Source organism: Hyaena hyaena, unplaced genomic scaffold (genome assembly GCF_003009895.1).
Source record: "Hyaena hyaena isolate Hyena2069 unplaced genomic scaffold, ASM300989v1 scaffold_476, whole genome shotgun sequence".
NCBI lineage: Eukaryota > Metazoa > Chordata > Mammalia > Carnivora > Hyaenidae > Hyaena > Hyaena hyaena.
This window is the reverse complement of record NW_024081111.1, coordinates 1,126,974-1,153,013: the sequence shown is the minus strand read 5'-3', so window position 1 is coordinate 1,153,013 and position 26,040 is coordinate 1,126,974. Positions and strand designations below refer to the sequence as shown.

Below are 26,040 nucleotides of genomic sequence, written 5' to 3'. Positions count from 1 at the left end.
TGCTGGGAGGCAGAGTTTCCAGTGTCCTTAAAGGGCAAGAATGATGACCTTAGAAGTTGTAAAACTTTGCCTATCCCGTAAAATGAAGCATAATATAGGAACTCTTGGGCCTGAAAGAAATCAATAATTTTATTTTTATTTTAGTCTTTTTTAGCAATCAGTAGTTTTAGAATAAATTAACTGCCTATAAAGAAAATATGATCTGTATATAAAAATGGGAGTGCACTCTTTTCCATCTAAGAGAAATTAGATGGTATATTTGCATTTACCATGGAATGATGTACATTAAAGTTCCTTAAAATGGTGAAGTCCTCAAGTACTGACTGTGTATTTGTGTAACAGTAATTAACCTCTTGACTGTGGCTAATGGAGAAACTTAAGAGCTAAAGAACCACTACTAAATGAAGATTAGTTAAAAAACAATACTAAATCTAATGATAATGATGCTTGTGAGGGGCAGAAAAATAGCCCATCAAAGATGTGCATACTCTAATTCCCAGTGCTCAGAGTGTAGAGCTGTGAGCCCAGAGAGCAGAACCAAGCAAGAACCACAGTTTAGTCCTTGGCTTGAAACTTAATGGAGACTGCCTGATTGGCCTTTGAAATTATTTGGGACTGGTGACTACTTTCATCCTACAATTTTCTCCCTTTTTGAATGAGAATGGCTGCAACTGCTCTCCTGTTTCTCCTCTTCCATTGCATTGTAGGAGCAGATATCTTGTTTTCTAGTTTCCCAGGTCTATAGAAGGAAAGGGATTTTGTCCAGGATGGGATTATACTCAGAGTCTCACCTGTACATAATTTAGATGTGGTTTGGGATTTTTGAAATTTAGATGAAATGCTGTGATGTGTTGAGAATGTGGGGGTGCTTAGGGAGGAGGTGAATAGATTTTGCAGGTGAACAGATTTGAATCTTTGGGGATCAGAGGATGGACTGTGGTAGGAAGAATGCCTTTCCCATAAATGTTCACACTCAGATTACCAGGATATGTGAATGTTATGAGGATAAAAGGATTTTGCAGATGTGATTAAGGTTAAGAACCTTCAAGATGGAGAGATTACCCTGGATTACCTGGGTGGGTCCAATTTAATCACAAGAATCCTTAAGAGTGGAGAATCTTTGACCATTGTTAATGACTGAAGACAGAAAGAGTCCACAAGGCAAAGAATGTAAGCAGCCTCTAGAATCAGGAAAAGGCAAAGCAACAGATCTTTCCTTAGAGAGGATTCTATCCAGGAAAGACCTGTACTGGATTTCAAATTTACAGAACTGTAGGATAATAAATCTGACTTTTTAAAACCACTAAGTTTGTGGTAATTTCTTATCACAGAGTAGAAAACAAATACAATGGCAGTTAGCGGATACTATGTTCTAGTAGTACAGCAAGTGCTTCCGGGGTAACTCTCTCTAAAAAGGTAGCTAAAACACCTCTGAAAGCATAATACATAATCTGGCCTTGGCTACCTCTCCCACCTCATCTCCTGCAACTCCCCCTCTTGTTTTTCATCATTCATTCACTCTGGTCTCTTTTCTATTCTTAAAACATGCTAAGCCCACTGCCCTTTCTCAATCCCCACTTTCCTTAGCTCTCCAAAGCCCACTCCTTCACTTTCTTCACTTCCTTCACGTCTCTGCTCCAATGTCATCTTCTCAGTGAGGTCGTCTTTGTTCACCCTGTATAAGGTAGTATTTGCCCCACCCTTACCTGGTATCCTCAAATCTCTGACCCTAGTTTATTATTCTATATAGCCCTTATCATTTGATACACATTTGCTTGTTTTTTGTTTGTTTGTTTTTTTTTGTTTTTGCTGTCCACAGTATTTGCTAGTTGTTTATTTATTAAGATAAATATTCCACAACCGAATATTCATGTTTCATAGTTCAGGAACACAGGTCAGTGGCAAACTTCCATGGAACTCAACCCAAAGGAATTCTTTACATTCCAAAATCTCTTTGCGCTCTGAAAGACACCAGCCCTCCTCCTCTCCTCAAAATCTTTCTTGTAACCATTAATTTTTGTAGAAATCTGCATATGCCTTCTTTCTTGGTTTGGCCGCAGTAAACTTCTAGAAAGCTACAAGCCCCAGGGATACAGCAAATGCTCCAACAATATGAAATCGTAGACACTTGGATAGAAGGCCTCCCATCTGACGTTCTGTCAAAGCACTGGAAGTCACGGTAGTTCTTCTCAGCACTAACCTCAAACCCAATGTTCATTCTCTCTGTGTTCTTCTTGCTCCGCAAAAGCAAGCTGTGTGTGGGTAGGAGCTTTATCTGTACACTACTGATAGCAGCTTTATCTCTAGAACCTAGTGGAGTGCATGGGCACATAGCAGTACAGAAATATTTGTAGGAATGAGAGAACATTTTAAAACTATTGACAGATTTTAAGAATTCATCAATAGAATGAATAGAATTGTTAAAATTCTAATGCAATATACACAGCATAGAGCAGGGATCTTAGGATGATATACATGAACATTACTCTGGTAAACAGGCCTCGGTGGATGCAATATCATGCCTTTGAGAATGGAGTCATTTCTCAAGTGATTTCCTATAGTTCTAAGACATGCCACACCATTTCTTAAGGTCAGATTGTAAGAAAACTAGTATATAAATGAATTCTGTATTTTCCTATAAATAAGCATTACCAGCATATTTTTTAAAAAACTGCTAGTAAAAAAAAGTAAAAGCTAGTAACTGCTAGCTACAATTCCTTCCCTTTTAATATTTTTTAATGTTTTTATTTTTTTTTGAGAGCGAGAGAGAAAGAGCACGTGCTAGCAAGTGAGGGAGAGGCAGAAAGAGAGAGGACAGAGGATCCCAAGTGGGGTCTGCAATTACAGCAGTTAGCCCCACACAGAGCTCGAACTCATGAACCAAACGGTGAGATCATGACCCGAGCTGAAGTCTAAGCCGAAGTTGGATGCTCAACTGACTGAGCCACCCAGCGCCCCCACCAACTTAATTTAAAAAAATATCAAACCTATATTTGATATAGAGAAGTTTGACGTTACTGAAAAGTCCAAATATATCACACTGAATTTATCTGAGTGTTCCTCACAGATTCTGGATAAAAACTTTTCGTAAGAATGCTACAGGGATTTAAATAACCTCACAGCAACAGGTTTGTAAGTTTTTCCCAGTACTGAGGCTAGAAATTTTTTTCCATAAAGCATCTATTAACATTTCGCAAAGGACTAATGTGCATAAAACAATTTAGGAAATATCGGGATAACAAAAGGAAAGGAAAGGAAAAGGAAAAGAAAAAAAAAGAAATGAACTAAAGTGTTCAAGTCTGTAGAATAACAACCAGGTAAGGATTAAAAATCATTTTTAAGAGTCCTCATTTCCTTAGATAGTGCAAAGAGCTTTCATTAAATTTAACACTTATCAAAAAAATTGTACAGATGAGTTACCCCAAACTTAAAGTTTAAATGAAGTAACCTCTACCAAGTTTTATCCTTATAGTATTCGGTGTGTTCAGGAGCTGAGATGTGAAGCCATATCTGACTGCTTGCTTCCATGTTTGCCACAAGGCCCTCTACTTCATGCAGACTCAGGTTTTTTTCTGTAATTGACTATACTTAGGTCAATTACAATTACTCTGGGGTAAAAGTGGTGGTCTTTTAGTCTGAATAATAATGAAGACACTAAGGAAAACCAATTCTTTTTTTTTTATTGTTCTATGTTCAACAAAAAGGAATGCATATCAAGTATTTGAGAAAGTCCTAACCTCTCACAAATGCATTCAATTATGCATATCATATGGGGAGACTGGGGTCTTGGCTCCAGATACTAATTATAAATAGCCCTCAGTTATGACCATTTCTGTTTGCCATAATTTGAACCTTGCTATTTATTGCCTATTGATGCTCTCTTTACATTACAGCATACATTTGGGAGACTCGTTTTCCCTAAAAATCCCAGAACGCCGGTAAAACTCAGGATTTACTAGTTATTACAGAATCCAACAGGTTTTCAAAAACTTAGTTACCATTCCGGCCCCACAGTGAGGTAGCAAACAAATATTAAGCATGTTCATTTCCATCTCCATTTCAGCCGGGAGGCTTTTCCCCGTCGGTGACTTTCCAAGGGCAATAAGCAGGAGTCCTTACTTTTAGTACACGTCACAATGTTAATCAATACGAACTGGTAACTTCTTTTTTTTTTTTTTAAATATTTTTATTTATTTCTAGGAGAGAGAGAGAGAGAGAGAGGGAGAGGGGGAGAGAGAGAGAGAGAGGCAGCATGAGCAGGGGAGGGTCAGAGAGAGAGGGAGTCACAGACTGAAACAGGCTCCAGGTTCTGAGCTGGCAGTCAGCACAGAGCCCGACGCGGGGCTCGAACCCACGAACCGCGAGATCATGACCTAAGCGAAAAGCCGGACGCTTAACCAAGCCACCCAGGCGCCCCCGAATTGATAACTTCTAAGAGAAAAAACTACGCCATGGCTTAAACACTTGAGTTATATTTCGATTAAACGTTTATTCCAATAGGCTGGAAACTGCTTTGCGGAGTCTGGAGTCTTCTTGATGTCACCAGTTTGTCAAACGGCCCACGTCTCGCCCTGTACCCCACATTTGAAGTTTCTGGAGAGGAAGAAAGGGGTCTGCGCTCGCGTGCAGTCGCACGCCGCGGGCGCCCGGGACTGGACCCTGGCTCCAGGACTATTCAAAGCGCCAAGGCTGGGAGGGTATGAAATGTTACCCTCCAGCTTTGGAAGCGAACGATCCGATAAGGACCTGAAAAAGAGCTCCTCGAGAGCCGTAAGCCACCCATCCTGCTTCACTTCCCGATAGTTTCCCGGTGCCCAGCAGACCTCCCCACGCCGACACAGGCCCCCAGGCCTTAACGCACAAGCTTCCCATACACACGCTGGAATTCCGCGGCCACGTCCGCCGGGACCCTTGCCCCGCCCCGCCCCGCAGTCCGACCCGGCAGCCCTCTGGGCTCCACGTCCGGCAGTGGGTCCTGCGCCTGCGCGCGGCGGCCAGCGCGGGGCGGGGCGAACCCTGCCCGGCGGAAGGGGCGGGTCAGGGCTGCACTTCCGTGACTTCGGGAGGGTGAGTGTGGGGCGGGCGTTGCGCTCCGCTTCTGGAGCCGGAGGTGGGCTCTGTCCTCGGGCTGCGGGTGGGGGCACACCCCGGCGTCAGGGGCGCCCCCTGGAGGATTTGGGGTGGGGGAAGGAAAAGGAATATTATTGAATTGGGTGATAATGGGAATGCGGGATATGTGCTGACCGGCCTTCGTCGGTAGGATGGGTTCAAAGGGAAGGGTCGTTTTGGAAGCAGTGTTTTAAAATTGACATTTTAGGCACGTTTGTGAGCTTACTATTGTGCCACACTAAGGAGGTTTTGGTGAGGTTGCTGGTCCCTTGCCGATGCCAGACTTGGTGAATGGTCCACCAGAGGATGGATCGGAGAAAGGCACGATAGTCCAGTGTAGCTACTACCAAAGAGTGAAATTAAAACTCTTCTATGGAATATAATCCAGGATATATAGTAGGGTTCATACTGAAAGTCACAGAGTATCCAGACTTTGTCAAATACTCTGGAAAGACAGGGTCTAAGTCCCTTCCAGGAGACGTATGTGTTCAAATAATTCATATTTGTCATTAGCAAATGAAAGACCACCTAAGCAAAAATGGCATGATAAAATTTTTTATTATCTTAAGAGTTGTGCCCTAGTACATATACATAGAAAAACAAATAGATTATTACAGCTTTTCCAAGTTGGTAGAAAATCAACTTTCCCGGAGGCCTGTGAAGATTTTAAATCATTTTTGGGTCATCTGCAATGTCTACAAAGAATTTCTTATTTTTTTTAAAGTTTATTAGAGAGTGGGGGAGGGACAGAGAGAGAGAGGGAGAGAGAATATCCCAAGCAGGTTCTTCTTGGTCAGTGGAGAGCCTGACTGGGTCTTAACCTCAAGAAGCATGAGATCATGACCTGAGCCAAAATCAGGAGTCGGATTCTTAACGGACCGAGCTACTCAGGCTCCCCACAAATATTCTTTTGTTAGTCAACAATATTGTTTTGTGTTCAAGGTAATAAGAATTCCAAAAAGGGAACAATTCAGTTATTTTTAGGGCTCTATTCTGTTAGAGCAAAACAGATGCAAAAAGTTACATAATCATAAGAAATGTAAGTATCATCTTGAGATATTTGAAGACTAAAGAAAACCTATATTTGGCATAGGAAGGACTGGCGAGTGCTTGAAACATTTGCCCCTTAGCTGACTGTTGCCTCATATAGTCATGTGTGATGACATGTGGGTCACTCATACATAGATCATACGTAGGGCTCCCTAAGACCAGTTTGGATTTGAACTTGGGTGGTAGCAATGGGAGTGAAGTAAGACGTTTAATGGTGATGAAATTTAGAAAAAGAAGAGATTTCCCAAACAGATTGAAACCTAAAAGTGGAAATTGGGAACTCTGAGTCTTCCCTGGAAATGTGATAAAAGGTAAAGTGGAGAGAGAACTTTAGAGTATTTCCTGCATGAGTTCCGTATGTGTTTGGTTTTACTCTTCTCTAACAATGACCTATTTAAAAGGTGCTTGTTTAAAAAGTCATTCTGCTCTACCAAAACTTCCTGAGACTATTTGAAAAGGAGAATGTAAAACCTTCTGTGGGGGATGGTGGGCGATGGTAAACAGATTAACGGCACCTGACAGTTTACCTTCTAATTGAAAATGATCCGCATTGAGAAATGGACACACGTTGTGTAACACTGCACTGCCTGTATGAACTGTGCTGTGCTGCAGACACTGACCTAATGTATTGATTTTGGAAATCCTATATGCTTTTTCTTGCCAGAGTAGTTATTGAAATTGAGAATATTCATTGGATCAGTTACAAGACAAATATCCCAAGTCAGACTGGCTGCTGCTGAGCGGATTTTTAATGAAGGAAAATATCCATATATTGAAATAAGACTTTAAAAAGAAAGTCCTTAAATAAATACATATTTACTGTAAAATCTAGAAAAATGTATGTTTTCAAACATGGATTAATCAATATAATGGAGTTATAGACCCGTACAAACTCATAGTACACGTTCATTTATTCTGTGGGCATATGCTGTGGGTACAAAGGTAACTCATAGTCTAGACAAGACTACTTAAAACAATGTGACCAGCATTATAATTGAGGGATGTAACCTGCATATGATGACGAGAGACAGGAGTGACAACGGAAAGGGCGTGGGAAGGGGCAGAGAACTGTGGATAGAGGAGACACTTGGGTTGATTCCTGAAGAGGAATTTGTGAGATGATTAAAGGAAAGGGATTCCAGTCCAAGGGAATATCATGGACAATGGCCAAGATGTAGGAGAGTGGTTTTTCTGGGACCTCTGTGCAGATTTGAGTAGTTAGAGCCATGTGGTAAAAGTGAAGGAGGGTAATGAATTTAAGTTGGAGAGGTAGATAAGAGCGCTCATATAGAGTATGAAATACTGAGGTAATAACTGTGTTAGCTGGATTGTAAACTTTGACGTCAGCACCTCTGTTGGCCCCATATACCACTGTATAGCACAGCGCCTGGCATACAGTAGCTTCTCAGTAAATAGTTGCTGAATAAATGAATGGCTGAATCACAGAAAAACTTTTTGTTCATTTTATTTATTTATTCACTTTTACAGATAAGGCAGAGGGAACTTTTTAAGTATTCTAAGCAGAGGAGTAAAATAGATTTACATTTTATGATGATAAGGGGTAATATGGTCATAAAGGTAGCTGTAGTAGATCAGGGTTTTTCAGACTTAAGGTTGTGCCTGTAGTAGGTTGCAATCTACATTAAAAAAAAAAAAATAGAGGGGCGCCTGGGTGGCTTAGTCGGTTAAGCGTCCGACTTTCGCTTAGGTCATGATCTCGCGGTTCGTGGGTTCGAGCCCCGCGTCGGGCTCTGTGCTGACTGCCAGCTCAGAGCCTGGAGCCTGTTTCAGTCTGTGACTCCCTCTCTCTCTGCCCCCCCCCCCCCCGTTCACGCTGTCTCTCTCTCGTCTCTCCTAGAAATAAAACATTAAAAAAAAATTAAAAAAAAAATAGAAAAGATAACATTAGAGTGCATCCCATGTACTGCAGTAAAAAAAGTGTTCTGTAAAAGTTTTGTTTCAGCTATATTCCTATCTGTTGACTGTGTATTTCTTCCTATGGACCCTGGATCAATGAAGCCATTATCATAATGTGGGAGTCAGGGTGGGGAAGAGGGAGTGGATATAAGAGATATTGGAGGAAAACAAATGTGATTCTTAAAATACTGCTGTCCATGTGAAACTTTTGCTTGGGAGGCGGTTTACTTACCAACTCATTTTAGTATTTTTGCCCACTTGGTGTTTTTCATTATATATTAACAAATTAACATTCTGGTTTATTATGAATGGCAGTGCTTTAAAAGATCTTATTGAATGTTGTAAATGATGCAAAATTTCTCTTGTATTTTGGTAGTACGACCTCCAACGATTCTCAGCAATCATGAAAATTCATTGAAACAGTTTGATTTGATTATTAGCCAGGTTTTAAAATTTCTTTCCTTAAGATAGCAGGAGAAGATGCTTAGTTATATGAGCGGATGGGAAATCTTTCTTCCTGCTTCCATAATTTTGCTACTCTATAGGCTATAAGGGTGGAGTGTTGTTCAGACAAGGCTGAGTTACATTCACCTTAAAAGAAATTATGGACTTCTTTAAAATCTGGCTAATTGGTTAAATTAATGGGTGTAAGTATGTTATATACTTAGTTATCAGGTGTGAATTCTTTGTGGAATGAAAAACATTGAAAAATGGTACAAATTTGGTTTATTCTATCACCTAATATACTATTGGGATCTCCTACTGGTAAAGTTTGCCCAGAAAATGTAAACTAACTTTTCATTTTGGCCTAAGGAAAAAAAGAAAAAAAAACCAAAATGAAGATAAACAGTCTGCCATAATCATTCTGTATTTAAGTGTAAAGGGTTATTTGGTGTTCCCTTGATGTGACATGACACCACCTCTCTTCATATGGATCTGGATTTTTTAGTTATTATTATTTTTTTAAGTTTATTTATCTTGAGAGAGAGAGAGAGAGAGAGAGAGCACTCGCACAAATGGGAGAGGAGCAGAAAGGAGAAACAGAATCCCAAGCCAACTCCGTGCCATCGCCATTAGCACAGAGTCTGACACAGGGATCAAACCCACAAATTGTGAGATCATGACCTCTGATTCAAGATCCAGAGTGGGACACTTAACCAACCAAGCCACCCATGTGCCCCCTAGATCTGGATTTTTTAAATCCATAGTTTTTCCCAAGTTCTGCTGCTAGTTGTGAGGTCTTGGTCAATCAGTGTAACCTTACTGAGCCTCACCTGTAAAACAGAATCTTGTCGGCTGTTGTGAGGCTTAGCTGAGGAAATGTATACAGAAACGTCTCATGTGATAAATGTTCAGTGAAAGGTAACAGCTGCTGCTCTGTCATTCACATGGTCCAGAAGGTTTGGGGGGCACCAAGAAAATCAGCCCCCAGGGAGAGATGTGAAGGTATAAAAATCTTGAATTATATACATCTGGATAGCATTTTGGTTTTTTGCAGAAGAATGGCGGAAGTGATATCATCTTTTTCCTGATTCTTTCTTTTCACTTACAGACCAGTTAAGATTTGTATTGGCAGAAAAGGACAGAGAACTTCACAATCCCACACTGTGATAAACCCTGCAGTATAAACCATAACCTTGTCAGATAGTTGGCCTAGATTTTCTGAGAAAGACTTCGATTAAATTATTGTAAGAATTAACTATTCTAAATGTCAGAGCAACCTATATTACTATTTATTAGACAATTTTTAGCTTCATCTCATTTAGTTAGGGAATACTGTTTGCTTGCATCATTAGAAGTGAACATATTTTCATCTAGTAAAGCTCTTGTTACTGAGTTTTGATTCCTTACAAATTTATATTTGTTTTTCTGTTTTGAAAGTTTAGTTAGATGTCAAAGGTGCCTTGATTCAAAACAAAGAACTTAGAAGGTAGAATGTTTTTGGTAAAGATTCTCAGATCACACAGGTTAAGGAGGTACTCAAACTTCCCTTTCTAGTATATTAGATCAACAGAAGTATGAACCTTAAAACCTTAAAAAAAAAAAAAGAAATTACTGTATGCCTAGCAGTGTGCTGGATTCTGAGAAAACAAAGAATAAGAAGACATTGTCTCTGGGAGGATCATCGGCTGGGCTGAGGGATGAGAATTGGTGGGGAGAGATCTGTAGCTAGATAAATTAGAAAACAAGATGAATAAAAGGCTGTGGGGCTCTGCACATAGAACAGGTGACTGCCTGGGAAGTGTGGGGGAAGATGTGTCCTAGAAGAGGTGATATTTGAACTGAGTAGGAGTTTGTCGAGCAAAAAAGTGGAAGATAAGCATTCCAAACACCTAATTTTTATTATAGCATATAGATTTGTTTTTTTTTAAAGCCACCATCCTCAAAAATGGTTACTAGCTCACGTGTGTCACATTATTTCGGAGTCAAACTTCATATCTTAATATTATGTTGAACTTAGTATCTTACTATGAGAATTCTTATAGAATCTCTGTGCACAAAAGCATAGCTAAAACATGATTATCACTTTTTTCACCTCATACATAATTCTTACTAGGTTTTGAGTATATATGTTAATTTTATGTTTAATTTTGAAATTGACATATAAATATACATTGAATGTAATGCTGTTGGTTGTAGTACTTTTAAATTACAGACTTATTGGGACACCTAGGTGGCTCAGTCAGTTAAGCGTCCGACTTCAGTTCAGGTCATGATCTCATGGTTCATAAGTTCAAGCCCCCGTCAGGCTCTGTGCTGACAGCTGCGAGCCTGGAGCCTGCTTTGATTTCTGTCTCCCTGTCTCTCTGCTCCTCCCCAGCTCTCACGCTCTCTCTCTCGCTCTCTCAAAAATGAATAAACATTAAAAATTTTTTAAAAAATTAAAGACTTATCAAGTTTGATTCTCACATTATAAAGAAATCTCAGTGCAGAAGGAAGCAAGTTTCAAGTTACAGATACAAAGGTAAAAGTTAAATCCTGAATAGTTATTAGACATTTCTTATTAAAAGTACAAATTCTGTGTTTTATCTTTAAAAAAAAAATTTTTTTTACCATAGCAACTGTATTAGTTTTCTTTTGCCACTATAACAAATAACTACAAACTTAATAGCTTTAAACAACACAAACTGATCGTCTTAGAGTTCTGTAGGTCAGAAGTCTGACATGGGTTTTACGAGGCCAGAATCAAGGCATCTTTGTTCCATCCTAGAGGTTCAGCAAGGGTGGGCTTAGTCCTCCTCACGTGACATCAGCTTGCTCTTCCACCTCCCTCTTTCATTTTAAAGGACTGATGATTATATTGGGTCCACCTGGATAATCCAGGGTAATCATTTTATCGTAATGTCAGCTGATTAGCAACCTTAATTTCATCTGCAACTTTAATTTCCTTTGCAGTGTAAAGTAATGTAGTCACAGTTGCCAGGGATTATGACATGGCTATTTCTTGCAGGGGAGGGGGGAGCATTATTCTGATGACAACAGTAACATGCACTTCTTTTAAAAAATCAGAAAAATATGGGGCACCTGGGTGACTCAGTCGGTTAAGCGTCTGACTTCGGCTCAGGTCATGATCTCATCGTTCATGGGTTTGAGACCCACATCAGGCTCTGTGTTGACAGCTAGCTCAGAGCCTGGAGCCTGTTTCAAGCTGTATCTCCCTCTCTCACTCTGACCCTCCCCTGCTCACGCTGTCTCTCTCTCTCTCTCTCTCTCAGAAATAAAAAAAACATTTTTTAAAAAACCAGAAAAATATGATTAGCCAAAAAACAACATATAAGCACTGTAATACCACTCATTTATAGACGAAGTTAACGTTTTGACATAGGTATTTCTGTGTGTGTGTTTGTATATAAAATTCTTTGAAAAACGGTGTAACACCTCTTTATCTCCAGTCACTCTTTTGGTAATCCCCTTTGGTCTCATGGATTTAAATCACACCTAAACACTTAATGATTCTCAAATTTACAATTCAGCTCTGACCTGTTCCTGAGCCTAGTAATACAACTGCCTCCTTAGGATCCCACTGGATATTTAGTAGGCATCTTAAACTTAATGTATCGGAGACTGAACGCAAACCTGACCCCCTGCAGTCTTCCCAGTTCATTAAAGAGCAACTCCATCTTTGCTGTGGCTCGGGGTAAGACCTGTGCCTCACCCTTGACTGCTCTCTTCCTCTCCCATCCTGCATGTCATTCATTAGCAGGTCCTTTAGAATTCATTCAGAGTCTGGTTTAACAGCATCTCCACCTGATCCCTGTCTTCTCATCATTTCTCATCGGGATCATTGCATTGATCTCTAGCTGGTCTCCCCATTTCTGTTCTTGCATCCCCATCAGATTCTTTTAGAACAGAAGTCACATCAGGTTCTCCATTGTCCCATCGCTTCCCTTCTCACTCTGTTCTTCCAGTCCTATCTATGGCTGGCTGTCCCTCTTTGACCTTCTCTCCTATATTTCCTCTTATTAACATCAAGCCACACTGGCCTCCTTATTTATATGTCTGTTATGTGTCTTCTCTTACTAGGATGTTAGCTTTATGAGGGCAAGAACTTTGTTCTGTTTTGATCATTATTGTATCCCCAGTGCTAGACTATTGCATGACACACGGTAAATGCTCAAATGTGTCTTGAATGAGTGCTTTATAATCTTCCTTTGCTCTCTCTCAACATATTACTTTGCTCTTTTTTGAGCATAGCTTTGTGGAGTAACAAGAAGTAGTCATGGTAAGATTTGTTAATTATGAAGAAAAAATGCCACAGGGCCATCTTGGTAGCTCAGTCGGTTAAGAGTCCAGCTTCGGCCCAGGTCATGATCTCATGGTTCATGAGTACAAGGTAGATAGACATCAGGCTCTGTGCTGATGGCTTGGAGCCTGGAGCCTGCTTTGGATTCTGGGTCCCCCTCTCTCTCTGCCCCTCTCCGACTTGTGCTCTGTTTTTCTTTCTCAAAAATAAACAAACATTAAAATTTACAAAAAAGGAAGGGAGGGAGGGAGGGAGGAAGGAAGGAAGGAAGGAAGGAGAAAAATACCACAGAAAGTTAAAAGACCTGAGTTTGAATCCTGGTCCTCCCATTGGCTATGACTAATTTAGTACCTAACTCACTCTTGTTTTCCTTCCCTGTTAAATGAGAATACATAATAATAAGTGTCATCATAGAATTGTCTGGGAAAATAAAGTGAAATGAAGTATTTGAAAGTGGATTATAAACTCTTGAGTGACAGACAGGTGGGAAATCAATTCAGATCCGCAGCCTTTTTTGTTTGTTTTTTGACAGTTGCAACGTGCCAGCTTGTATAGTGAGCTTTGAGGATTCCAATGTGTACAACACGGTCTTAAGTCTGACTGGCCTTTCCCCCTGTGCCTTGCCTAAGGCCAGGTCCTCATCATCCCTTTTGGGTCTGGGCTTTATGTTACCAGGGTCTAATAACTCTTCTTACCACCATTCCGATGTTATCTCCTAAACACCAGAGCTGATTATGTCACTTACCTTTGTAGAGATCGCTGTTGTTTCTCCACTGCCAACAAGGCAAAATCTAGTCTCATGGCCTCGGTTTACATCCTGGTCCAGCTTATCTCTTATCACTGGCTCCGTATGTACACCAGGCTTCTGCCTCACTAACTCGCTCAGTCTTCTCTGAGGTGGCAGGGAAGGGACCAAGTTCCATCTGTGACTCTGTACATTAAGTCCCCAGCCTCAGCCTCAGCCTGGAAAGCCTGCCTCCTCCTAGGGTTTTTTTTTGTTGTTGTTGTTGTTTTAATCCTTTAAGACTTAACCCTGACATTGACCCATCAATGACTCGAACCTTCTACTCCCCAAGGAGGGTTAGTTTCTATAATTTTCTCTGTTCCCACAGCACTTCGTGGGGTTGTTTGTTTGTTTTTTGTTTTTTTTGGTTTTTTTGGCATGATGTTATTTAGTCTGCGGGCCTTTGAAGTGCTGAGATTATGTCATTTAGGGTAAGATAATGAGACTGACAGTCTACCTAAGAAGGTGTAATGGATTGAATGGTGGCCTTCAAAACAATATAGCCATGTCCTAATCCGTGGAATTTGTGAATGTGACTTTTATTTGGAAAAAGGAGTTTTGCAGATGACATTAAGTTAAGGATCTTGAGATGAGATATCTTGGATTATCTGAGTGGGCCCAATTCAGAGATGAATCTCCACACAGAGGAGAGACATGAAGAGAAATCACTGTGAAGCCAGGGACAGAGATCCCAGTTGTGCATCCATGAGCCGAGGAATACCAGGAGCCCCCAGGAGCTGGGAGGGGCAGGGAACAGCCTTCCCTTAGGGGCAGTGCAGGCCTGCTCACACTTTGATCTCCGACTTCAGCCTCCGGAACTGTGAGAGAATACTCTTCTGTTGTTCTGAGCCACCCAATTTGTGGTACTTCGTTACAGCGGCCCTGGGAAACGAATACAGCAGGTCAGAGTACAATGACTGGAATACAGTAAAATATCATTGTCGTCACCAACAGTAACATTATCATCGCTGTCATTCTTAACCCTAGCATGGGACCTGAAGAGTAGCTTACACTTAGAAAACAGTGGTCGAATAAAAATATGGTTCTTCCCGATGAACTTCCAGGCTGTTTTGACGGCGGAGGTGTTGTTGGGAAGTGTGCTTACAGGGAGCTTCCAAAAGAGATCCCCCTCGGAACTTTTTTGTTTTAAATGTCTTTTTTGTATGTTTGTGTGAAGGGGGGTAGTGGATGTTTTAAATTGTTTTTTTAGAACCATTTTTTTGTAGTTTTCCATAAACTGTCCTTTTATTTTTTTTTTTTTATGTTTTTTTTTTTTTTTATTTCTAGGAGAGAGAGAGAGAGAGACAGCGTGAGCAGGGGAGGGTCAGAGAGAGAGGGAGTCACAGACTGAAACAGGCTCCAGGCTCTGAGCTGGCAGTCAGCACAGAGCCCGACGCGGGGCTCGAACCCACGAACCGCGAGATCATGACCCAAGCGAAAGTCGGACGCTTAACCGACTAAGCCACCCAGGCGCCCCTAAACTGTCCTTTTAGAATAAGACTAATTTTGTACAAACAAGTCATAGTGTCCCCCTGTTTCCCCCAAAATAGAAAAATGATGAGCAGTTACAGTTCTGACAATAAAAAAAAAACAACTTAAAATGTCTTCTTTTTCCTATTAGAATGTTATTTAGTAAAATTGATTTCCTGCGGATTGGCCGCGAAATACATTAGAGAGGTACTTTGGAGCAATAAAGTAATTTATTTCATTCTGCTGCAAGGTAGTTGAAAACCAAAATTTTCAAATAATCATAAACTCAAATCTGGTAGGCCTTATGTATCATTTGTATGTAAATTGGAGTTAGCCACTGGAAGCCAGGTCTGTGACCTAACTTTTATTCAAGTTTTATAAATTGGTATAATAATAATAAAAGCTAATGCTATTGAGCTCTTGCTCTATGCCAGGCACTGTTCCAAGTTATTACATGAATTAACTGAATTCATTCTCACAGCCATCCTGTTCTCCTAGCTCGAGGGGATGCTGAGGCACAGAGCGGTCAATATCACGATAGCTTAAGTGGCAGACGCTCACAGTGGCCATGGCTCCTAACCTCTGCACTCTCTTGACCCTCCATGGACTGTGTCCGCGTTCATTGTCGAATACAGTTTGGAGTGGAGACTATCAGTAAATCTGAGTAAAGCATCCTCCTCTAATTCCATAGATTCACACTTCAGTGTGCCTATTTCTCTACAGAGATTCTGATTCACGGGGCTGGGAGTACGCAGTTTTAGTAAGTGTTAGGCAGTTCCGGCCATGGTTTGAGATGCACTGATCTCGTTACCATACAAGCCTCACAGTTCATTTCACATGAAGGCCCCAGTGGTGGTGGTGATGATGGTGTGCTTATGTTAGGCAGTTGCTTGAATCTATCTGTATTCCAGGGTGAGTCTATTGAATACAGACATTTATCTAAACTTAGACCTCAAGTGCCTGCACTACTAATCACTTTTTTTTTTTTTTATTTTTTGGTAGAGAAAGAGTAAAAGGCCAGCATCAGAGGGATTTTTTTTAACCTTTTGAATGAGTTTCAAAATAGGGTATATTTGATCTGAGGAAGTTGTAAGGTCTGTAGACAGAAGAAAATAAACACGGCATAGAATTTCTACCCTACGGGGATTTTTTGTATATTTATTTTTTGTTTAGAAGAAAAGTGTAGTGTACATTGTATTTCACAGTAGAACAGTAATTCCAGAATTTGGGGCTACTCTGGTTGTTAACTGTAGGTAAGGGTTGGGGGATCCTCTCTCATGTTTGGTGAGAAACTTTCACCCATTTGTACCGCCAAGAAGCCTGATTGTATGTGTTTTAGAATATAGAGAAACCACCAAGCTTGCAGTTTTACTAACTTCAGTATCTTAATTATATATTGAACTGGCAAAAATACGCTTTTTTTCTTCTAGGGAATCACAAATCACATTGAGCCAAAAAACACCCAGTGTTTTCTGCCGTTACAAACAAAATGAATATTCCTGTGTTACTACAGCATCCTCACCGGCATTTCCTAAAAGGCCTTTTAAGAACACCTTTTCGATGTTCCCACTTCATCTTTCACTCAAGTACTCATCTCGGATCAGGAATCCCTTGTGCTCAGCCATTTAATTCTCTTGGACTCCATTGTACAAAATGGATGCTGCTGTCAAATGGTTTAAAGAGAAAATTATGTGTACAAACAACTTTAAAGGAACACACAGAAGAACTTTCTGATAAAGAACAAAGATTTGTGGATAAACTTTATACTGGTTTAATCCAAGGGCACAGGACCTGCTTAGCAGAGGCCATAACTCTTATAGAATCAACCCACAAGAGGAAAAAAGAGCTAGCCCAGGTGCTTCTTCAGAAAGTATTAGTCTACCACAGAGAACAAGAACACATAAATAAAGGAAAACCACTAACATTTCGAGTGGGTCAGTCTTTTTTTTTTTCCTTTAGGTCTTTTCAATAAATATTTTTCTACATTTTGTCTGTTTTGAAATAGGTCTAAATAGTTTGCCATCTAATGGGAATTCTTTTTTTTCTCTTCAGAATTTTGTGCTAGATTTTAAATGCCTTTTCTTTGCAAATAGTAGTACTGTTATGTTGGGGGCTGGGAAACTGTCATGGTCATTTGAACCAAGGCTTTGTATTTTAAGAGAATCTCAGAAGATTTCTATTTTGGCAAGAATCGTGCTGTGGCTCCCAGGACAGAGTACGCATGTGAAGAAGTTTTAACCGGTTTGTTCCTCCCTCTTGGTAGTCCTTTTACTTGATAGTCTAAAGTGAATGCCTTGGGTGTGTGTTGATATCAACTATAATTATTACCACATTTCAAAATTCTACTTCTCAGGTGTTTCATTAGTTTCTGTGGGCAAGTCTCACTCTTTCGGGTGCTTTTTGTTAAAGTTTCTGGGAGTCGCTGGGCTCTAAGCATAGCCAACTCAATAGCAAAATGTATTTTAAAGTGAGACCAGATTCACTTGCTGTCTAAAATATTAGATGTTCACTCAATTTCTTGAACAGTTGACCAGATTCCATAGTTGCAAATAAGCTTGTTATATTTTTTTAATTGTGCATTTTAAAATAATGTAGATGTGTTTGGGTGGGAATGAGAGCTCTTCATGATGGCAGAGTAGGTGATTCCAACCAACTTTCCTACTAAAAAGAACTTGAAATGGTGGACAAAATGCAGAAGTTGAATAAATGCACTTAATACACTTAAAAATGGACTGGCATTGCATTAGACATATATCTCAGTTTACTGATGATATGGGATTAAAACCTCCTAATTTTTACGGTAATGGTATGAATTTTAAAGATAGTTTCAAAAAGTTCACCAGCCAACATTTATACTAGTCTACATTGTTCACACATCCTATTCTGCCATCACTGAAGGACTCATTTTGACAGTACTACGTTGGGTGTTAATCTTTACATATTACAGACGGACAAAATAGCAGACTCCGAAAGAGGAATTGCAGTTATAACAAAGTGTTTCCTCGATACACCCAAAAGATGTTTGAAGAGAAAACATCCCAGAAATATCTGGACTTAAGCAGCAACTCACACATAACTAATAACTCACAAATTTTCATTGCTATTCCGGTTCTTTTATCTTGGTCTTATGAGCCCAGATAAACCTGTGTGTCTGTGGTGGTTATTTTATCACCATCATAAATACAAGTAACAGATTCAGCACCCATACAGATGTTTAAGACAGAGACCTGCCCTGAAAACTGCAGAAAGGAGCCAAGCATATACATACTTTTGAATGTGATCACAATTAAATGCTTAAGTTTTATATACTTTGTGAACATAACACATATCTCTTACTTTATGCCATGTGCTGTTCGAAACATTGCAAACATGAACTCATCTAATTCTTAACAACAACCCGAAGAGATAGGTACTATCATATGCATTTTATTGAAGAGCATACCCAGACACAGAATGGTGAAGTAACTTCACCAAGATTACACAGCTCGTAAGAGGCAGAGCTAGAACCAGGCCTAGCCACCCAGCTCTGGTGTGTGTGGTCTTATCTGCCGTGCTCTGTGAACTCTCCTAGCAGGGGTGCTTTGTGCCTCTCTTAAGACAAATTAATTTTTTCAGGATCCAGTTTATCTGATACATTTTGTGTTATGGGTGAGATGAAACAAACTATCTTTCATAAATAGAAAATTATTTTCTCAGTCACTGGGAATTTCTAGAGTAGTGCATTGTTTTCCCAATGGGAAGATAAAGTACAGCACGGGGCAGGTGGAATCGTTACTGGTCACGATGAGAGGCAGACAGATGTGGAAATGCAGCACATTAACGACAGAGACAATTAAGTCTGTCCAAAAAGATCTACAGTATGGTAAAAAGGCAAATCATGTTTTGTAATTTTATAAAGCAAATTTGGTGAACATGCGGATCTCAGGATTGTTTTCTTCCTATGTCCCTGTGAGTCAGGAACTAGATAAATGTGTTTTGTTACAGTGAAATACATTAATGAAGGTTTTAATAAATTAGAAATAATTTATTATTTAAATTTATTTATTATTTAAATAGCAGAGAAGGTAATCTGCTATTTGGATAGAACTTATCATAGTGCTGATTTCATTTCTTAAATTAGAAGGATTCTCTCTACTGTAGGATTGTCTGGGCCCCCTGGTGCTGGAAAATCAACCTTCATAGAATATTTTGGAAAAATGCTTACTGAGAGAGGCCACAAATTATCCGTGCTAGCTGTGGACCCTTCTTCTTGTACTAGTGGCGGTGAGTATTGCTGATTCTTCTTAAATTGCAGAGCAGGGGCTCGTAGGGCTCTCTGTTACAATTTAGTGGGAATTTGCATGATCAGGGGACTTCTAACCTCTAGCAGAGTTTGGCCACTCTAAAAGAAGGGGGTTCTAGAGGGCAGGGGGTAGATTGAGGGAGGTAGTTTGGGGCATTAGGCTTCTTAGTTTGTGGGTGGTCCAGGAGTAGCCTGGCTACTTAGAAAACTAGGAAAACAGGTGCCAGAAGTGGAAGGTCATCAAAAGCAAATTGGAGGTCTCTATCACACCTTCGGCTAGGCCCCCTCTTCCCTCTTGTTGTTTCCTCCTGGCAGTGTCAGCCCCTACGCGCTTCAGAAGATGGGTCAGTCTTTTCATTGCCTTTTTTCTTATATTATTGTAACATCTCTTAAGCTTAAGAGAAAATTTTATTGCTCTTTATAATTTGTCGCCTGTTAATATTATGTGTTTGGTTCAACAGAGAGCTCTTAGAGGGACCATGTAATAGACTGCTGTTGCCCCTACAGCACTGAGTATGGTATGTCACGTACAATGCTCAGCAGTTACTGATTTGGGGTCACACAGTCACTCAGAGTTTAACTCACAGCTCATCAGAGATACAATGAATAAACATAGTTTCCCAGAAGGATCTTCTAAGGAAAACATAAAGCATGCGGTATAAATACTCAGTAAAGTTTTTCCTCTTTTACCCCTCTTTATGATTCAAGCGTCTCACATTGCAGTTATTCATTTAACAGGTATTTGAATGTCTGTTATAGGCAAGGCATTGTACCAGGAAGGTACTGTGTTATGTGATGGTGCATAAGACACATTCCTCTTGACCTTTGGAGCTCTGTATCTTACGTGAGAAACAGACATGTACACACAGGCCCTTACAGTGTAATGTGTGTTGTGAGGAGGAAATACAGGGCACTTTGTGGAAGTGTTTGGTTTGCATACTGTGGGTTTAAGGCTAAAATACAGAGATGATATAATCATATTTTAGGGACTTTAGGTCAGTAGAGAGGTGGACAGCAATTCCTATTACCACCCATTGAGAACTTTAGCTGAGAGTATGCACACATTTTGAAGGATGCTTAGCAGTATCCTTAGCCTCTACCCACCAGATGCCAGTAGCATCCTACCCCCAGTTGTGACAAGTAAAGATATCTCCACACATTGCCAGATTTCCTCTGGGGTCATAATTGTCCCCAGTTGAAAACCATAAAGACAACAATATTAAGAGGATGGTAAAGAAGCCATCTTGGCTGGAATGGAAGATTGATTTGGGGACCAGTGGAAGCTGGGATTGGATAGGTGGGTCTGCATTCCTTGGGCCTTTAGTGTGAGGCTGGAGAATCTAGATTTGAACCTCTAGTCAGTGGAAAGCGGTTATAAATTTTGAGGGCCTTGAAGTGTTAAAAAGATTAATTTGGCATCATATATGCTGTGTTGCACTAAAGCTCAATTATATGAAATAATTTTGAGATTTTGGGAGAAATGTCATTAGGCACTTCCCCTGGCATTGGCTGATTGATAACTGGACCTTATAGGTGTTCCACGATTAAAAAATGTAAATATGTGTTTTAGGATCACTCTTAGGTGATAAAACCCGAATGACTGAGTTATCAAGAGATATGAATGCATACATCAGGCCGTCTCCTACTAGAGGGACTTTAGGAGGTGTGACGAGGACCACAAATGAAGCTATTCTGTTGTGTGAAGGAGGGGGATATGACATCATTCTTATTGAAACCGTAGGTGAGTGTGATTTTCTATTTCAAGACAATGAAATTCTATTATAACAGATGCCATATAAAGATGTGTGACAGCTAATACCATTTTGGTCATTCAGCATATATTTACTAACGGTGTAATTAAATACGAGGTACTGTACCTCGGACTCCATAGGGGATATGAAAATATGGCCTATCATCCTCACCTTTAAAGAAGAGGCATGTATCTGGAGAACTGTTACATAAGAGCAGTATGTTGTAAGTGCCAGACAGAACTGTAAACATTGGAAACAGTATTTCAACATAACACCCATTTTATTTAAAGCACATTTCCCTTGTCTTCAATATTCGCTCAGAAAATTCATGTAGCTGGGTACTTTTTTAATACAGGGCCATGTTTTACTTCATCTTTATATCCCATTGCGTTATACACAATGAAAATAGCGAAATGGAAACCTCAAGAAATTCACATTCCTATGGAGTGACAATCTACTGTTACTTAGTGACAGATGTTTGTGACACAGTCTGACTCGGATTTGAGGGATTGTGGAACACTTCAGGAGGAGGTGACAGTTAAACTCTGTATTGAAGGAGAACTTGGAGTTAAATAAAATGAAATAAAGAGAATGAGAGGACACAGCCCATTTAGAGAACTGCAGTTTGCTCAGGATACTTAGCACATAGAGTGTGGAGGCGGCGGTGAAGAGAGATGGGGCTGGAAACTAGAAACTCCATCTAAGGATGGGTGGAGGAAGAGTTGCCCATGCGGTAGTAGGAGAATTAAGGTAGAGGACCATAAAAACCAAGTACATGAGCTGGAAGTTGATTTGGCTGCTTGTCCCAGAGACTCAAAATAACTGGGACTCAAACAGAAAGTGGTTTATTGTTTTGTAAACAGAAGAAGCCTGGAGGTGGGCAGTCCCAAGCAGGCCTGGTCATTGTACCCTGCCCTCAGTGTCCTGGGCTTCCATCTCTGCTCTTCATTCTTAGCACTGAGTTCCCATCGTCAGGGTTGCTCATGGCTAAAAGGCGGCTGATGAAGCTCTAACTGTCACAGCCACGTTCCAGGCGAGGTGGGAGGAGGGAAGGTGGGGGAAGGGCTGGCCCCCCGTAGCTGGGTCAGCTCCCTTTCAAGAACTTCCCTGGAAGCCCCATCTAGTGACTTTGGCTTTCACTAATTAATCATCTCTAGCTGAAATGGGTTCTGGTGACTGTGGGCTTTCATCTGGTACATCAGTGCTCCTAACAACATTGGGATAAGGAAATAGAAAAGAATACATATGGAACGGACAACCAGAAGTCTCTGCCACCCCAACGGACAGAATTTCGAGAGGAGCAGGAGACGTGGAAGTCAGATTTAAGTGTATTGAAATTAATGTGAAGTAATGAAGACCAGTGAGCATACATTGATTTTTTTCCTAGACACTTAGCTCTGAAGAGAAATGAGAAATATGGTGGTAAGTGGAGGAGATCATGAGTTTTTGTCTTTTTTTCCCTGTTTTGTTTTGTTTTCAGATGAGAAAGACATGAGCACAATTGCTATGAGGTACTAAGGGACAAAAGCCCATAGACTAAGGAGGTTAAAGATAAAGCAGGGCAAGGGCACAGAGGAAGCGGGGAGGAAAGAGAGGCTGACCGTCAGCCAGTACTTCTTACGCTGCGACTGGACAGGAGGCAGTGAGCAGAGCTGCTGTTCAGGTCTGCTTATCTGCGGAGGGTGGAGAGGGGGAAGCTGAGGCGGCTCTTGCCTTTATTTCACCGCCAAGCCAAGTAGATGTCATGGCCATCGTCATGTGGGGTGATTGTGGCTCAGTAAATGTTTGTAAAAGCCACTGTGAGAAATGGGAAGGCAGCTGACTGAGGGCGTTTAGGGCCATTGCTTTTACCAGGCAGTGAGGAGGAGGTAGCAGATGTTAGACACCACGATCCTGCCTTGGTGCCTGTTCTCGAGCCATTTCTCTAGCACGCGTACAAAGAGAACACGGATCGTTGGACTGATCCGTGGGTGGGGTTTGCAGGGCTCGTGGGAAGATGAGAAGGGAAGAAAGCTGAAAGGCCTGACAGACATGATCTGGGGTTAGAAGCACACTGCTCAAGCTGCTTACTGATGACAGAGAAGCCAGGAAAGAGTTGCAGGGGGGAGGAGAGAAAGGACATCCCGAGGTTCTCCATTCAGCCAAGATGAAGGCTAATGGGAATAAGTGTAGGGGTGAGCTGGAAAGGGCCACGGTTTGCTCATAGGGAAGGCAGTACATTTAATAAATTCTTCAAAGGTGGGGAGTTTAACATGGGACCAGGTTGAGTGTGTGATCATGAGCACAAGTGAATGAAGTGGGATGGAAATGATGGTCAAGGTAGTTGAGAAAGCCAAGTTACTATGAATATTTTAGCATATAGCTGTGATTTACCATTGCAGGTGTGGGTCAGTCAGAGTTCGCTGTTGCTGATATGGTTGACATGTTTGTTTTACTACTGCCACCAGCAGGAGGAGATGAATTGCAGGTAATTATGTTGACTTTTTTCATATTTCCAGTGTTGTGTTTCTGTAAATTAAGTTGCTGTTAATCTAGGGAAAGAAATATTATTCGTATTGGCTAAAACACCTGAGTCAAAGGCAGAGTCTCTATATTGTGTTCTCAACTTACAGTAATAGAATTTATGACCTCGAGCTAACTGTGCAACGTAGATTTTCCCACCCGCAACATGGGAGTGAAGAGAACACGTGGACAGAGAGACTACTGCTGAGTGGTGTTTGTGGCACAGAGGCGGAGGCATGGTTCGCCATCAGGTTATGTTTCATCAAATGTAACTTGGAGAAAAAAATTACAGACATTAAGGAAAACTTCAAAGACTTTGTTTATGGAAATGCAGATGTTAGCTATAGGTGTCTTCTCTTTTTAAGCACTTAATGATGGATGATTTTGCATCCTGCAGTGTTAGTTCATGAGAAATGGAAGCCATCATGAGTCAGTGTGAATTGTCTCCTGCCACTCATTCATGTGGTGGCTTAATGATATATTTACTCTAATTGTGAATGTATTTTAGCATGTTAGTGTGTAAACTTGGAAGAGATATTATAGGTGACTTCCATAATCCCAACAGCTGGTGGTTTTAAGTAATTTCTGCTGAATAATTGTGATTCCTGGTACCCAGGGTTTGGGCAGATGTAGAGGAAAAGTTAGTTAATCAAGTGCGTGACTCTCAAAGTCTTAGCATTGACCAGTGTCCCATTTTTTGCCGTAATTAAACAAGGTATTTCTGACACGTCACTGTCTTTTTTACTTTAGGGTATCAAAAGAGGTATAATCGAGATGGCAGATCTGGTAGCTATAACTAAATCCGACGGAGACTTGATCGTGCCAGCTCGCAGGATACAGGCAGAGTATGTGAGTGCGCTGAAATTACTCCGCAGGCGTTCAGAAGTCTGGAGACCAAAGGTTAGCTTGCGTTCCATTCTGCGTTTTTCACCGAGTGGACTGTGCACATTAGAAGAGAGGATGGAAGTCCCAAGCTAGACAGATAATCAATCTTTGCTTGTATGTGAGATTACAATTTTAAAAATTATGACAGAGCCAGAGAGTGTAGTCATGATTTTAAATATAATCCTTCAACCACTAGATGTCAAAAACGAGATGTGAGGGGATAGATTAGATTGCTTAATGCTTGACTTGAGCCATTTGGAAGTGATAGCAAATCCATTCTGAAAGGAACCCTTCTTAAGATTATGGAGCAATTAGTGATCTGATTATCTACATTAGAGTTTGAGTAGGAGAGAAAAGGCTTTTGACGTGATCGCTTCCCTTCCCATTATGCTTGTTGGGTGCTATTTTCAATAAGGAAAAAAAAAGAAAAATTCTGTAATAAATGGTACAGTGGGCAGTTTTATCTGCAGGAGGGCACTATGTTATTAAAGAACAAGCTACAGTCACTACTCACTACAGTGAGAGCAGCCACGACCCGCCTTCCTGCCAGCAGCCAGTCTCCCGTAGTCACATGCCACTGGGCTTGGGGCCGTCCTATATGCAGGTGCTGGGTGCTCAGCTCTCGGTACTTGCTGAGTCAGGGAACTCTGACAGAGGTAGGGTATGTGGCTGTTTTCTCAACTGAGTTTCATGTTCTAGCACTGAGGCCTCAGGGAAACCCACCCAGCCCTGCCCTTCTCATCCTGGTGACCCTCTCACACCTCATCCCTGTTGCCCGGCTGAGCAGTCCTATGTCAGAATAAACCCTGGGCTAAAGATTTTGACCTTGAATCAGTGTGTTGTTTCTGCATGTATTTAGTAACCGTAGTAAGTGACCTCAGTCTGTTTCTCATCATATTCGCTTTGACACAGTGATAAAATGCGTCCATTTCACTTGCCTATTTCCATACACCATAAGACCTAATTGGCAGAATTTGGAGTCCCATGAAAATGTTTTCTCTCATTTTAAGTAAAATGGTTTTGGGCTCTTCCCTTTTCAATAGGTAATTCGTATTTCTGCCAGAAGTGGCGAGGGGATCACTGAAATGTGGGATAAGATGAAAGAATTCCAGGACCTCATGCTCGCCAGTGGGGAGCTGACCGCCAAACGACAGAAGCAGCAGAAAGTTTGGATGTGGAACCTCATTCAGGAAAGTGTGTTAGACCATTTCAGGACCCATCCCGCAGTCCGGGAACAGATTCCTCTCCTGGAAAAAAAGGTTCTCAGTGGAGCCCTGTCCCCAGGACTAGCTGCTGATGTGTTGTTGAAAACTTTTAAAAGCAGAGACTCGTGAAGTGTATCATTTCATAAAGTATTTCAATAGTAAAGTCCACTTATATGCTTATATTTTCAGTAATCATTTGTGGTACCCTTGGCCCCATTTGTGAATCATGCTTGAAAAGTCAAAGAATGTTAGCTATGGCCGGCAAAGGTCAGGCAGTCGGCAGTATTTGTAAGGTGTCTGTTGTATGTTACTGATTTCCATTTCTTTCTCTTCTTATACCC

The 26,040-nt window shown here is 40.8% G+C and overlaps 1 protein-coding gene and 1 long non-coding RNA gene across 5 annotated transcripts; one reads left to right on the top strand and one right to left on the bottom strand.

Annotated features, from left to right (window-relative positions):
* Positions 1–4,469: 4,469 nt before the first annotated feature.
* LOC120246676 lies at positions 4,470–5,006 on the bottom strand. The gene is made up of 2 exons (XR_005532103.1): positions 4,824–5,006; positions 4,470–4,593 (listed from the first exon to the last, which is right to left on the bottom strand). It is a non-coding gene; the product is annotated as an uncharacterized LOC120246676 (long non-coding RNA).
* On the top strand, positions 4,716–25,891 carry MMAA (metabolism of cobalamin associated A). Of its 4 annotated transcripts, none has more exons than XM_039254301.1 (7): positions 4,716–4,770; positions 16,505–17,008; positions 19,215–19,337; positions 20,927–21,097; positions 23,489–23,574; positions 24,360–24,509; positions 25,538–25,891. In XM_039254301.1, exons 2-7 carry the CDS (start codon positions 16,564–16,566, stop codon positions 25,826–25,828), a joined length of 1,266 nt encoding a protein of 421 aa, XP_039110232.1. In that variant the 5' UTR covers positions 4,716–4,770; positions 16,505–16,563; the 3' UTR covers positions 25,829–25,891. The 4 variants fall into 4 exon arrangements, with proteins under 4 accessions (XP_039110232.1, XP_039110231.1, XP_039110230.1 ...); XM_039254300.1 differs by lacking the exon at positions 4,716–4,770 and adding an exon at positions 5,007–5,067; XM_039254299.1 differs by lacking the exon at positions 4,716–4,770 and adding an exon at positions 5,971–6,470.
* Positions 25,892–26,040: the final 149 nt, after the last annotated feature.

Coding starts and splice junctions, on each gene's coding strand:
- MMAA (XM_039254301.1), top strand. CDS start 16,564: ATGAATATTCCTGTGTTACTACAGCATCCTCACCGGCATTTCCTAAAA. Junction 17,009..19,214: donor ACCACTAACATTTCGAGTGG/GTCAGTCTTTTT, acceptor TCTCTACTGTAG/GATTGTCTGGGCCCCCTGGT. Junction 23,575..24,359: donor CAGGAGGAGATGAATTGCAG/GTAATTATGTTG, acceptor TTTTTACTTTAG/GGTATCAAAAGAGGTATAAT.